The sequence below is a fragment of the Papilio xuthus genome, unplaced genomic scaffold (assembly GCF_000836235.2).
Source record: "Papilio xuthus unplaced genomic scaffold, Pxut_1.1 DF827680.1, whole genome shotgun sequence".
Lineage (NCBI taxonomy): Eukaryota > Metazoa > Arthropoda > Insecta > Lepidoptera > Papilionidae > Papilio > Papilio xuthus.
The window spans coordinates 5,601,343-5,616,002 of NW_013530969.1; the positions used below are offsets into that span (position 1 = coordinate 5,601,343).

Here is a 14,660-nt window from a genome sequence, read left to right on the forward strand (position 1 = left end):
TAAATAAGTTTATTATTAAATAATTAGATGTAGATAATATTAGATTACATTTGTTTTTCATTTCTAATCAGCTTTGAACAACATGATTTTCCTCTTAGGTATATATATTTTTTTGTACTGATTAATTTGTTTCTTTTACTATTGTATATTGAATGAGTATTTGTTTTGTCGCAGCCCCCTGAGAACGAGTTGCAAAAGAATTCGGATCGCGTTCTCTCCGAGCACGAACTACGAGTGCAGAGATCGCTACAGAAACTCAATGTACCCGAATGGTGAGTTTATATCTTCTAAATATTATAAAGCTACACTCAGTGGTCAAGCACTTGACTTGCAATTTGCAGGTCCTTGGTTCGAATACCGCCATGTACCAATGTGTTTTTCGATTTCCGATTTACATAAGTACATTTATCCGACGTTCTTACGGTGAAGGAAAACATCGTGATGCAACCTGCACATATCTGAGGAGAAATTCAAAGATATGTATGAAGTCAACCAACCCGCACTTGGCCAGCGTGGTTGCCTAGTCTCCCGTAACTTAGGGTAGGCTCCGAGCCCCTCGGTGGCGACGTATAGTGAGCTGATTATGATGATGATTATAAAGCGGAAGAGTTTGAAGACGCTAATCTCAGGAACTACTGGTCCGATTTGAAAAAAATTCTTTATGCCTGTATGCTAGGCCGCGTTTGTCCGTGGTATTCTCCGGAACGGCGGGATTGATTTTGACGGGACTTGGACTGAAAGGTAGCTAATGCACTCAGACATATTATAAAATACTTTTTTTTTTAATTCTGCGCTGACGAAGTCGACGGCAACCGCTAGTTAATTGTATAATCTCGTATATGTCAAAGTAAACATTTATTTCAATTTATTAGGATTAAGGTTATCAACGGAAACGGTTTAAAAGTATTTATGTTAGTAGAAATATAAACCTGAACCATTTATCGATGCTATCAATAACAGTTTCGTGTGATAACGTAATTATTTTCTGTTATTTAGGTCATTAAAGTTGGTATATACCTAACTGCGACATGCGATTATTAAATTCTACATTTTTGACATAATTTTTTAATTCTATATAAGGCAACTTTTAGACGACTGGCCATCAAGACTAGCGTTTTATTTATCTACTGTGATCTGCAATACAACGCGTGCGCAATTTTTGGATGGATGGATGTTTGTTTGAAGGTATCTGTGAAACGGCTCAACGTATGTCGCTAAAATTTGGCATAGATGTAGAACATAGTCTGGACACATAGGCTACTTTTTTCTTAAATTCTGCGCGGACAGAGTCGCGGGCGACAGCTAGTATTTTAAATAAAATATTCGTTCTCGTCCTAATTATAATATCTCATAGAATGTTCAATGTTTCTCACGCAAGCGTCACCCGGCTGACTTTATTACTGTTAACTGTGAGTTAATTAGACCTCGTACTAGGACTTGTGCTCATTAGACCATGGCGATTGTCGACACCCTATACGAAGACTTATGACGACATTATAAAACATATATTATATATTGACGTATTTATTTATTTATCTTATTCTTTACATATTATATTTTATATATAAAATTAAAAATTTTACAAAATATATTATATTAAAAATAGAGCACCACCGGCTGCGGAGTCCCATGACTCAAACAACCAGTGGTCAGGGCTGCAGAGACAGGAACCTTCTCACGATGCGTGCGGTTTCTAGGATAACTGCCTTTTGTATCGGGTCCTTAATCCAACTGTTTAGCGACAGCTTCTCGAGACGTTGGTCAAAGCTCTTCGCTATCAGTATTATGTTATATATGATTTTATTCATTTAATTTGTTTGTTTGAAAATATTGATTAAAATCTTTAATTTTAATTTATGTTAACATTTATTTGGCTTCATCATCATCAGCTCACTATAAGTGACCAAGTGGTAGACAATGATAATTTTAGATGCTTGCGTTTCTTAAGTTAAATATGAAAAACAAGAATAAACCCCTTAAATAATTCGTTATGTATAAATTTTATATAAGTTTAATAAGATTTGAAACAGTGATAATATGAATATTTAGTGGCGTAACACAAAATTTTCTTACGAAAATAATTCCGAGATGGTAAAAAACTTATATAAGATAAGAAGTAAATGAAATTACATTGTTATTTGTATGTACAAACTACTTTATTATTGAAGGGTGCAGCCGTAGCCGGAAGATAACACAATTAGTCTAGATTAGATCTACTTTACGCTATCGTGTTTTTTCGATTACGATAAAGTTCGCGCTCAATTTGTTTCTAATTTTAGCTTCGATAGTTATTTATTTTATATGAGCTTGATTGTTAGAAATTATAATAGTAACATTATTATAGATATCGGTATATCGGGAACATTTATAAGAAAATTCAAATAAAAATAACTAAACAATTTTAAAACCAAAAGTACTCGTTTAAAACCTTGTCAATTTTTATGATGAATATTTTTATTTAATAAATCTATCGAATTTTAATATAAGTTAACTTTATAATCTCATTAATATGTTTTAGGAATTAATAATAAATGTGTTTCTCATTATAGGTACAAGAACGCGCCAGCCGCCCGGGAGGGTTTCCTACTCCGGAAGCGGTTGTCGGATGCGTCGTCTGCGGCGCGCTGGGGCGGCCTCAACTCCAAAACCACATCGCTGGGAAGCCTCGGTGCCGGCGCGCAGCCCCCGCCGCCGCAGCTCTCCCCACACACCACCAGTTTCGGCAGGTGGTCTACCAGCAGACTTAACTCCAATCAAGTAAGTTTCTTAATCTAATGATAAAGTTTCTATCCTTCTCATCAAATTCTTTAGCGAGTTCTTTATCTACGACCTGGATATTAACTGCAAAAATGCGGGTTAACTTCTGCATTGTTCGTCTTTTTTGGCAATAAAATACTATACCAGTACTATAATAATATACCAAGACTAATTTGTTTCGTTCATGAGAGCGTACCTCAGATTTTGCTTTTACTTTTATTATGTTTTTGGACAGTGTTATATTGTGGGTATGTTTGTTTCAGACATCTCCATGCTCGTCGACTCGCAGCAGCGTGCGCGGCGGCAGCCCGCTGTGCTCGCCGTCCGCGCGCTCCTCCTTCAGTGCGCGTCAGCCATATCTCGGCTGGCGCAGCCAAGAACGCCTCAACACCACGCCGAGGACGCCGCACGAGAGGTAACTCATCTTAACTTGAACCATGTGTAGGTTAACACAATTCTCCCGCAAGTATCCGGTCAAGATCACTATGCTATCATATAAGCCAAGAGCAGACCAATCCAACACAACCTGGCTTTAAAGTCGAAGTTGTCACTTGAGGAAGATCGCCCAAGCCCAATAACGCGTTAGTGCAATTAACTTATTTTTTATTTTTGTGATTGAATATATCTGTCCTGGTTTACAGGCTAGCGTCATCCCTGCTGCAGCAGTCGAGCGCATCGGCAAAAGCGTCGGAGGAGATCCAGTCGTCGATCAAGGAGGTGACTTCAGCGATCGTGCACTATGTATCGGGCCTGGAGCCCGCTAACGGAGACCTCGACCAGCCCTCGCCGAGATCCAGCCAAAAACTCTACTGGCTAGAGAGCTCCTTTGTTGGTATGCTGGCTTTTGTGAAACGTCTAATTCTGGTTTTAGCCTTTAAAAAAAACACATAGATTTCTACCAACCATAAATGTTTGCAGTGCATTTTTTAAACTATTCTCATTAAGTCAAAGCGACGTTTATTTAATGATTATGCTATTCTTTTCCAGGTACGAAACCGTTAGAGTCCCCGCAGACGCCGTTAGTGGTGACGGAGGCGCTGCCCCCGCCACACCCGCGCCCGCCCTCCTCACTGCGCCTCGAGCACCGCGCCGCGCCCGGTGAGCGAGCGTGACCACCACCCCCTACACTGCAGGCTTAGATACATCTCGCACAAATACATTCCGGCGTAACCGAGCAATGGTTAATGAACACATTGTAACGTTCGTTTCCTACATCCATTTACGTTTGGCACGTTAGAAAATTCATCTAATCAAGAGAATGAATATTTTTATAATAGAAATGTTGCATTTAAAGTTTTAAAGCCTGCAGTGTAATTTATTTTTATGTATTACTCTTGTGAGATAATTTTTGTGCTGTTTGCCTTTTCTTTTAGTTATTTTGCAACTTGAATAAGTAATGAACATCAATATGTTTGTAATAGAGCTTTATAGAGTTTAAAGACTCAGGACCATTGTCATGTACGGTGTTAACTTTGTGACATTTATGCACTTTTTGACGAGCAAAATTTTAAGTGTTTTTTACTATTGTTGTCATGACAACACAGCACTGGCTTGTAGTTGGCTTAAGTTTTTGTTGTGGCTTAATTCTTCCCACGTCTCATTACATTCGAGCATATTCATATTTGTTTTCTACGATCATCGTGTAATGTTGCTAGTACAATTAGCGTGACATTGTAAACCCGCCAAAATGTTTTTTTTTCTATTATTATTTAAATATTAATTAAGAATAGATAAATGCAATGTGATGCATTTCTATTTTAATGAATTATTGAGTGTTATTATAAACTATCTATAAACATATCATAATTTAATTTAATCAAAATAGATAGATTAAAAATTTTTACGACACTTTTAATTGTCTATGATTATTATATTGCCATATTTGCAATAGTAATCGATACAACCAGTTAAATGTTTAAAAAATCAATATATTTCATGTACAGCGTAAATAATTATGTTTGTGTTTACTTTAAATGCAAATTTGTAGCATTTAGTTTGTATGCTAGTGAATAATAAATAGATTTGTAAATAATTTTATCATGTTGCTATATTTTATTTTAGGTGCTAATAAATCTGTTACCTACTTATATGATTTAAAAATGATGTTTCAATATATGTATCATTATAAAAGTTTACTGTAAAAATTGTCACAAACAATTTATTTGCCTGAAAGTATTAAATTTTAAATTAATGGCAACATTTATCAGAACCATAAACAAAATGTGGTGGTGAGAAGTGACATTCTGACTGAAGTCTAAAAGAAAAATATTTAAGTTCCTTCTACTTAAATCACCTCGTAATTTATGTTTGGGGTCCACAGATGGTCCTTAAGTAAATTATACAGGTTCTGATTAGGTTAGAATCATTTGATTTGTGCTCAAAATTCGCACCGCCGAAAATTAAAAGCGAAATTAACGCGTCGAATTTGTTTAACGAAGCCTTTCCCTGACACATTGTCTATGACATACATCGTTTGATTTAGAAATCTAGACATTTATCGAGTAAACTCGGAAAGGCATTTTTAATAAACAAATTATAGATTTTTTCAATAGTTTGTTCCATAGCTCTCTATGTTTCATTTTACAAGCACACGTTGCCTGTTGTTTGAATAGTACCTAAAATGTAATTTTTATACGTAGAAATAGCATTATATTTAGAGAATCTCGGTACCTTCATTTGTAATTAGAAGTCATGAATGTTGTTCTTTTTTTATATTAACATCAAACATTCGATACATCAATGTAATTTAGTTACATTATAATTATAACAATTTATGAATATATTCAGATTATTTTATATTTTTGTTTTATTTTTTTTTATTTCTGTGCCGTCTATTGTTTTTTTTTATGTATAACGGATGAATTAAAACATCCAATTTTAATTCATACAGGGAGTTTCATGCATATATTTTTCCATCCCTTTTTATCTCAGTTAAAGAAGATCACATGATATGGTAAGTAAATAAATATCTCGTTTATATTTAGCAGAAATAGTTTTTAGTAATTTTTATAAATAAAAAATAAAAATAGTGTCGTCAATTAGTAATTACTCTCTTCCACTAACCTCTATAAATGGATAGGCGATTGCTTGAAAATGCCAGCTTTTTATTCGGTATGATTTAAACCTCCCTGTGTTTCATGATGTTACTTCGAATCAACACCGTCGCTACAAACCGCTACAGTCAGTGCCAAAATGGCGAAAACCAAATAGGCACAAAATATTACTCTTATAGCCAGTCCATATATAGAAGGTCGTACTCTCTCTCCTCATTATCATTATTCATCGCTCACTAACACGTAAATAACCTAAAGCTTAAGACACATAAGCAGTTAAATACTTGCAGGTGCTATGTTTCTTACGAATATATGTATACATATATAACATTAAAATTTAAATCTAGCTTTGAATTAGCGTGAGCTCTGTCTGTGAAATCTGATGTTACGTGCACTTTAATTTTTTTTTCTGGTGAAAATATTAACAAAATCTTTATTAAATTATCTTAACTTGGCAATTATTGCTAGAACTTGATAAAGGTGCAAATTTTTAGGAATTTCATTCGATTGTTATTACGGTACACCTAAGTACGTACTTAGTACCTATAACTTGATATTGCTTATGTTTAAAATGTGTACTTAACTTAGAATTTCCTATCGATTAAGTCGGTTACCATTCATATTAAATCCATATTTTCGAATCCGTCAAAACTTAATAAAATAAAAACTAATATGCGTATTTGCAGACTGGCAAGACTGCCAACGTCCTTTGAACCTCGGCCTGACCAGGCCTTCGCCCAGCTCCACCACTCTAGAGGACGTTCTGGACTCCCTCTTGGGCCTGCCCTCGCAGCCCGCCAGGATACCTACTCCGCAGCCTAGCCCTAGGAAGAGTCCCTATTATTTTATGGGAGGGAAGGTAAAATTGCAGTTAAATAAAAATTAAATTCCTATCCTTAATCCTTCCATATATGCTATTATGAATTCGGAAAATATTTAGTATGCAAAGCGCTATTATAATTGTAGAAGTAGTTCGAGCTCCCAGTAGGCAAGGCTCGATGTATTACTGCTTGTTTTCCCAGAGTCCCCGTTACGAACAGCTGACCAGTAGCGGGCACAGTAGCGCCTCGGTCGCCTCCCGCCTCGTCAGCACGCCCAGCGAGCCCAGCTCGCTCACAGACCCCAGCCCCGACCGACAAGGTAGGAATGATATGTAAGTCTGAGCGTTCCAATTTTTTATATTTCTCTTATCCTTCACGCTTCTATCTCCATCTGTCTCACAATACCTGTACAGGTCCCGTTTTATTGGCAATTTTATTTTATAAAATCGTTTTAAAATTTGTATTCTTTTTCACGTGCGCACGGTACAAGGTAAGACTATATTTTCTATGGGCCACGTTAGCATGATTGTCTTGGCAAATGATCGTTTGTTTTATGTCTCGCTCAATGGTCCTGAGTCTTTCAATGTCTTTCTTAATAAATTTAGTTAGGCTTATTTAGTCCGAGAAAATATAATTTTAAAGCGATGACTCTAAACTTCTTGCAGGCAAGGAAGCAGTTGATAATTCAGCCGCAATGCAAGACCCGAGACGGTCGCGGTCCGCGCAGGGCGATCGGTCTCGAAGAAAGAGCGAGCCATGCGCTCGCGCCGGCGCATCGTTAGACCGACGCACCAGCCTGGACGCCGCAACCCTTCGTGCCGCCGAGCCCCGTGGCCCGCAGCACGAATCGCGCGCCTCCCTCCTCTCCCTACAGACGGAGAACAGTACCGACGAAGCCTTCGTCAAGTGCAAGTATCCCAAGTGCCCCTCGCGCGCCCCACTCGCGGACGCCAAACGACATTACAAGTCGTGCCACAACTGCACGACGATGTACTGCTCTAAGGAGTGTCGGCGAGCGCACTGGGAGAAGCACAGGAAGGTGTGTCTGCACTCCCGCGCGAGCGCCCTCTGCAGGCAAATTATATCTGCCGCGAAGGAGGACGCGAGCTCCCTGCATCAGATCAGCACCATCGCCCATAAAGGGTATCTGGCGCATGGCAGGGGTGTGGTCAAAGTGTTCTTCACGAGCCCAGAGGCCGCGGAAAAATTCACAACACATGGTTACCAGTACCTCAGCGAACCTGAGTATGTGAAGTGGATCTCGCTGCAACCGAACGAAATGGGAGTAGAACTGTACACTGAGGTGGTGAAACTGTGTAAATCATACAATCCTGAAACTAGAGTAATTCTCTTTGTGGCTGTGTGTATAATCAGCGAGGTGCCCACGAAAGGCGCAGTAAAATGGGAGCGGCAGATGGTGTCGCGGTGCGCCAAATTGCGTCTCAGCAAGACCGTCACCGCAGCGATACAGGAACAGAATCGAAAGCGACACAGGAGAGACAGCAAGGGAACGCCGGAAGACCGCGAGACGCTGATTCTAACGTCAAAACTGACCAACGCGGGCGAAAAGAACGCGGCGACGGCGCATAAGTTTAGAGAGATATGTTTTAAGAATATTGTGTATGAGTTGGAGAGTAGAGGAGTGGTTCTGAAGAAGCATTTTCCCGAGGTGTACTCACGGCTGGCGGCGTACGTGGACGGGACTAGCGACCGGTTCATTCCTATGACGATATATCCTCGAGATGCGACTAGCGGCAGGTCTTTTGTATGCATCATAATGCCGGATAGTTCGGACAGCGGTACACCTGTAGACGGCAAGGTTGTTACGGTGGACGTTGGTTTGGACCGCTCTCGACATCAGATATCGACTCCCATGTGAAGGTTTCTAAATATTAGGGTACATTAAATTGCTAAACAATGCTTCGACACAATGTTAATATAGCAATTATTTCTTACAAAAAAGCTTATGTACTTTTATGAGAGCTTTTAATTCGGACGTAACGTCTTGTTTGTTGAAGGTTCGTCATTTCATAATTCTTAACATTCCATAGATGTAACGTATATCGCTTAAATTTAAATATTTATACTTCCTAAATCTTTGATAATGAATCTCCTTTAATACTAAATGTGGCTATGGTGATGTGAAACAGTGTTCATATATTTTCATTCCAATATAATGTTTAATTTTATATTATATAATATGTAAACATATATACTAAATACATAGTTTTTATATAAGTTAAAGTGATGATGGAATGGTATAAAGTAACTAAACTAGATATGTTCAAGAGTATTTTATGAAATTCTTAATTTTAATAATTCTGAATGTTAAAATTTTATGCTACAGTTGCTTAAATATTATTAATACATAGTAAGTTCAGAAACATAGTTCAAAATTATTTTGTACACGTAATTTAGATATTAATTAGACAAAGTTGTGATTCTGTACATTGTAAAAAATGCAATCGGCACAATTTTTGGGTATGGGAGCTTGGAATTTTATTTAATATATTGGAAATAGTAAAGAGTGTAAATAATGTCGATTGAACGCAAATGCAAGTTGCCAATGCAATTATAGGGTTGCCAGATTTGTCAGATGTAAAATAAAAAATGGGAGTTTCTTACCTCTTTGACCTTATATGACCATAGACAAATCATATCTGGTAACCCATTAATTTCACAAAATTAAGGCAAAGTGGCACAAAATTCTGTATTTTTATAGTTCGACTAATGGTGCCAATTGAATTTTTATAACCTTAAATAGGATAATTTAAATGATTACTTCATAAACATTCAAATTAAATACCATAATTTATACGATGATCTTTTTGTTACAAAAGACTTACAGTGAAATATAAAAAAAAATAGACAATGCTTAGTAGATAATTAAAAACTTTGCATTTATACCTTCTTTATAATAGACTTGTTGAGAATCTTTAAATATTCCTGATAACTAAGAAATTAAAGAGTTATGATTTAAAATTTTCCTAGTGACCTAAATTGCCTTTACATTCCAACTGGATAGAGTATGTTTATTAATTTTATATAAATTTAAATACTGTTATATTAGTAAATAGATGTTTATTACATATGTAACACACATAACTTGAACATTAAAATATTAATATTAATGTAAATGCTTCAATACATACTACATAATACGGAATCTAGAAAAATATTAAATGTTAATATGATTATGTTTATTTTATTTTGATGACTTTATCAAATACTGAGTTACTGTTGGCTATATTTAAGACTTATGTAGCTTAAAAAAATATTTTTCTTAGAACTACAATACTATTGAATACCTTAATATCATGCTAAGACTAGACCATTTTTGTGTAAAGACATAAAAACACATCTTTATAATAACGCGTAATCAGTAGTATCTGCTCAAAAGACAATTTAGAACAATTTTATTGCTGTACTTATTTACCTATATTGAGGATCGCAAATTCTAAAAAAAAAGTTTTATTAAATATACCTAGGATGATATATTATTGTATTTTGTGTAAGATGTTATCATATCGTTTTCGTAGTCTGGAATACAGATTTTTTTATCTAGTTCACCCTATAACAAATTTTAAATAAACAACCAAGCTATTTCATTCCGCCTATTATTTACCCCAAACTTGTTGTTTCTATAAGTCTATGTTGTGATCAGTAACCACAAAGCAGAAAATGCTTTCTATTAAACACCCTCACACAATTTTATAAAATTCGCTATTGGACAGTTTTAGCAATAAAAATTGAAATATATTTTTATGGTGGCTTCTAAGTAAACAATAACTAAATAGTATTTTTTGACATTAAAACAAATTAGTTAATTCATGAAGTTAATTGTATTCGGTTTAAAATAAGTTTACAAAAGTTATAAAACATACCTATTTCAAGAAATTAGCAAGTAGCCAAACAAGTAAAAATACAAATTTCAACTTGTGATTCGTTCATAAACTTCAAACCATTAGTAAATAGTCTATGGTGAAAATTTATTATTTACTTGAACTGATAACACTGACCGACGTCTGACGTTTAACGTCATCTGATGTTTTATAATGTCAATGTCATTGAAAGTTTTTTCCATTGGCTGTGGCTGGTCGAAGTACAATTTTAAATCTCTTATTTGTATCTGTTGATATTACGTAGTACCAGTTTCGTAACTTACTTATAAGCGGTTAATAACTAAGTGTACTAAGTTCAATTTTAAAAATGGTACCAGCACAGGCTATATACGCTGCAGTGCCAATATCAGTTTTAATTGCCATTGGTTTTATACGCAAGTGGAGGTCGCGAAAATGGGGAAAATGCTTAACTGATACCTGCTTGAGGGGTAAAACTTATCTCATTACCGGCGCTAATAGTGGTATAGGGCTGGAAACCGCAAAGGCTCTTGTTAGGCGTAAGGCTAGAGTTATATTTGCTTGCCGGGACATTGCAAAGGCGAAACAGGCAATAAACGAGATAAGAAAAGAACAGCCTACTGGAGGAGAAATGGTAAGAAACTAAGGAGACATACCCTAATGTTATTTATTGCCAATTTTTAAAATCTATGTTTCATTAATTATTCTTAATAACTCATCTTACAGATCCCAATGCAATTGGATCTTTCTTCCTTTGAGTCTATTGAGAGTTTTGTGGATGTAATCAAAACTGGTTTCCATAAGATCGATGTGCTTATAAACAATGCGGGAGTTGTGGTGCCTCTGAGGTGTGATGAGAAGACTAAAGAAGGCTTTGAGATACACCTAGGTGTTAATCACTTAGGTCATTTCTATCTTACTAATTTATTGTTAGACCAATTAAAGAGAGCCGCACCCAGCAGGTAAAGAACATAATTGAATAATTACAATATTTATTTCCTTGTGAATATTTTGCATAACTTAAACTGTTAATAATAATTGTACAATTTTACTAAGCTTGTTTTGTATAACATATTATTGACATTATCTGTGCACTATTGCAAAAAAATATACATAGAATTGTAATTTTTGTAATTTTTCAGAATTGTAGTGGTGTCGTCTACACTTCATGAAAGGGCAAAGATTGATTTTAATGATTTGAACTTAAGAGGTGAAATCGAAAGAGCTAAGAAGGGACAAGTGAAGGCGCGTCACAACCTGGGTTATTCCAACTCTAAACTGATGAATGTCTACTTTGCAAGAGCACTGGCTGACAAATTGAGAGATACAGGTGTTGATGTGTATACTTGTTGCCCTGGTTTCTGCTACACCAATCTGTTTAGGTAATTATTTAAAATACTACTTTCTTTCGGGGCGTTTGTGGCCAATTTCAAACATTGCTTACCAAGGGAAGGGGAGTTAAAGTGTGATCTATAGTTACACAGACCATAAACATTGCTTATTTTGTCACCTACCTATAAGAGGAAACAAAGCTCTCAATTTTAGACATCGCTACTATAAAAAAAAACAATGAACTTGCCTTTAAAATATTCAAGTGTTCATATTACACGTCAACATAAGACAAAGTCCATTGTTAACTTAACTGTCTGTAAATATCAATTAATATATTCATAATTAAAATGTATGCATATTATCTTTTTAAAGTATCATTTTTTTTTTATTTCAGGTTGTCAGTGAGATGGTATCATTATTTAATAATGTTGCCAGTAGCATTAATGTATATGAAGTCTGCGAAACAGGTAAATAATTGAACATTTGTTTTTATATAGTTTTAGCAAAGATCAGGATTACTTTTGACAACACTTTTACAACTTACGCTTAAATTACGAGTACTTTTAGTTTGAAAAGGACTTAGGTTAATTTTCTTTCCTTTATGCCGTAATGTCAGATTCTGTTTTTAGCAATGGAAAATGCTATCTAAGAAGTTTGCATGTACAATACAACCTGAATAAGCGAGAAACTTGTATAGAGAGTCATTGTCCGATCTCTGATGACCTCTATAAGTGAGAAATTCGGCTAAGAGAAAAATATTGTGTTCTCTTGGACTCTTGTTTCAGTTTCAATTGTATTTAATATGTTTGTTAGATATGATATCTATTTATGTTACAGATGATTGATTCTGTATGTACTTTACACTGAGGAAATAATTAACATAGTTATATCTTTAGAATACATTGTAATAAAATATGTTGTTCTTGAGTTACAATAATAGCTTATATGTAAAGTTGTTTTAAAATTACAAATAAAACATGATCTTACTTCTTACTTATATTATAAATGCGAATGTTTAGATGGATGGATGTTTGTTTGAAGTTATCTCCGGAACGGTTGAATGGATCTTGATGAAATTTGGCAAACTTATAGAATATAATTTGGAAAAACACATAGGCTAGTAATGTTATTTAATTCCGCGCGGACGGAGTCGCGGGCGACAGCTAGTACTTAATAAGAATATTGCCTAATAAATTTCCCGAGTAATTTTTTTTTTTTAAGTTTAAATGTTTGCTAAAACAATTTATAATGTTTAATATTCTACAAAGGTACAAAGAACTGGAAACATCAAGGTCGTGAATCTGTTCTATTATTTGCCAATATCATTACTCATATGTTTTACTTGTCTAGACTAATACATTGTCACACACATTTTAGAAACTATGACGTCATGCATAGATTAGCCATTGTTTCCTACTTGTTCTTCCATTTTTTTTAAAACAGCAATAAAATTCGTAATGTTAAAGAACAAGATCACATGTTAAGGACTATATCCATACTATCTTATCAAGGATAATATGTTATTCGAGAATGTATATGAATAAGATTGCATTGCATTTTAGATTGCAAATATCAAGTTCGTGAATCACAAATGGCCTGTTTTTTAAGTACGGACATCCGAGCATATAGTGATATGGGGATATGGGGAACAAACGGTATTCGAACCTAAGAAGGTTCGAATACCGTTTGTTCCCCATTCAAGTGATATGCACGATATTCTATTACAAGCCTACCTTAATTGGAATAATTTAAAATATATTAATATTATAAATGCGAAAGTTTTGGTGGAATCTGGATGAAATTTGCGACAGAGCTAGATTACTGGAATAACTCATAGACTACTAAGTTTATATTTCCGCGAAGTCTTTTGCAATATCTTGTAATATATTAGTAAATTTTAAATATTCTGTTAATGTAATAAACGGCCTTAGGGAACATACCCATACGTGACCTATTTTTTTTTTTAGTTTTTTCGACCCCTCGATGACCACTCGTAGTACATGCCACGACCCCCCTCCCCTCTCTAGTTTTTACGTAGTAATTCATAATTATGATTTTTAATCATTTCACAGGCAAAAATTGAAAAAAAAAATATTTGGCTCATACTCTTCTTTATAGCATAAGACTGCATGCATACTTAAATTAAAAAAACTAACGAATACGTGATTAAAATCTGAATCCAGTGTCCAGAAATCCAGTGACTGACCGCAGTATTTTAAGGATCCCCCCCTTAAACGGGTCACATAGTATGGGTACGTTTCCTTATTAGTAAATTACTATTGCTGTAAATTAAATTAAATATATAATTCCAGGGTTCCGAGACGATAGTATACTGCGCAACAGACTATGGTATAGAGGGTCAGACTGGAAAGTTCTATCGTGATTGTGTTGAATACGACTCCAAATATCCATTTAAGAAGGAAGAAGAAATTAAACTGTGGAATATTAGTGAGGAACTTGTAAAAGCCAGAAAACCTTTGTAAGTCACTAGCGTCTGAATAAAGGTACGCGTTCATTCGCACGCATCGCACGGATAAAACGGATTTTCTTTGTATCTCGTTGCGTGCCGTGCGTCCGGTGCGTTCGCGGGAATGGACACGTACCTTTATTATTACTTTAAAAGTATACTGCATTGATAATTTGTATTGAAATTTTGTGATGTCTATTATTTCAAAGATCAATGGAACGCTGATTGTTTTTATACAAGTGTTGTGACAGTGGAAATCCACAGTTATTTAGGAGATACACAATTTGTTATAAGAAAAGAATTTTTACATAATTACTTAAATTTCGTATATAAAATCAATAGCACTATAAAAATTTTATGTCTAAGTTAT

At 35.1% G+C, this 14,660-nt stretch overlaps 2 protein-coding genes across 2 annotated transcripts in view; both read left to right on the forward strand.

Annotated features, from left to right (window-relative positions):
• Positions 1-8,583, forward strand: part of LOC106117203 (serine/arginine repetitive matrix protein 2) — an 84,089-nt gene extending 75,506 nt beyond the window's left edge. Inside the window, exons 5-12 of the mRNA XM_013311377.1 lie at positions 175-272; positions 2,550-2,757; positions 3,021-3,172; positions 3,399-3,589; positions 3,745-3,855; positions 6,497-6,669; positions 6,833-6,950; positions 7,297-8,583. Coding sequence (XP_013166831.1) covers positions 175-272; positions 2,550-2,757; positions 3,021-3,172; positions 3,399-3,589; positions 3,745-3,855; positions 6,497-6,669; positions 6,833-6,950; positions 7,297-8,510 — 2,265 coding nt within the window. The 3' untranslated portion in view covers positions 8,511-8,583. The remainder of the gene's footprint in view (positions 1-174; positions 273-2,549; positions 2,758-3,020; positions 3,173-3,398; positions 3,590-3,744; positions 3,856-6,496; positions 6,670-6,832; positions 6,951-7,296) is intronic.
• A 2,119-nt stretch (positions 8,584-10,702) lies between these two features.
• LOC106116976 (retinol dehydrogenase 12) lies at positions 10,703-14,660 on the forward strand. Its single transcript, XM_013311040.1, has 5 exons — positions 10,703-11,125; positions 11,218-11,453; positions 11,634-11,873; positions 12,218-12,290; positions 14,136-14,660. The coding sequence occupies exons 1-5, from the start codon at positions 10,841-10,843 to the stop codon at positions 14,304-14,306; spliced, it is 1,005 nt and encodes a 334-aa protein (XP_013166494.1). The 5' UTR covers positions 10,703-10,840; the 3' UTR covers positions 14,307-14,660.

Bases quoted from the DNA above. Each gene is read 5' to 3' on its own strand.
- LOC106116976 (XM_013311040.1), top strand. From the start codon at position 10,841: ATGGTACCAGCACAGGCTATATACGCTGCAGTGCCAATATCAGTTTTA. The intron at 11,874-12,217 runs GTAATTATTTAA...TTTTTATTTCAG, and splicing joins TGCTACACCAATCTGTTTAG to GTTGTCAGTGAGATGGTATC. The intron at 12,291-14,135 runs GTAAATAATTGA...ATATAATTCCAG, and splicing joins ATATGAAGTCTGCGAAACAG to GGTTCCGAGACGATAGTATA.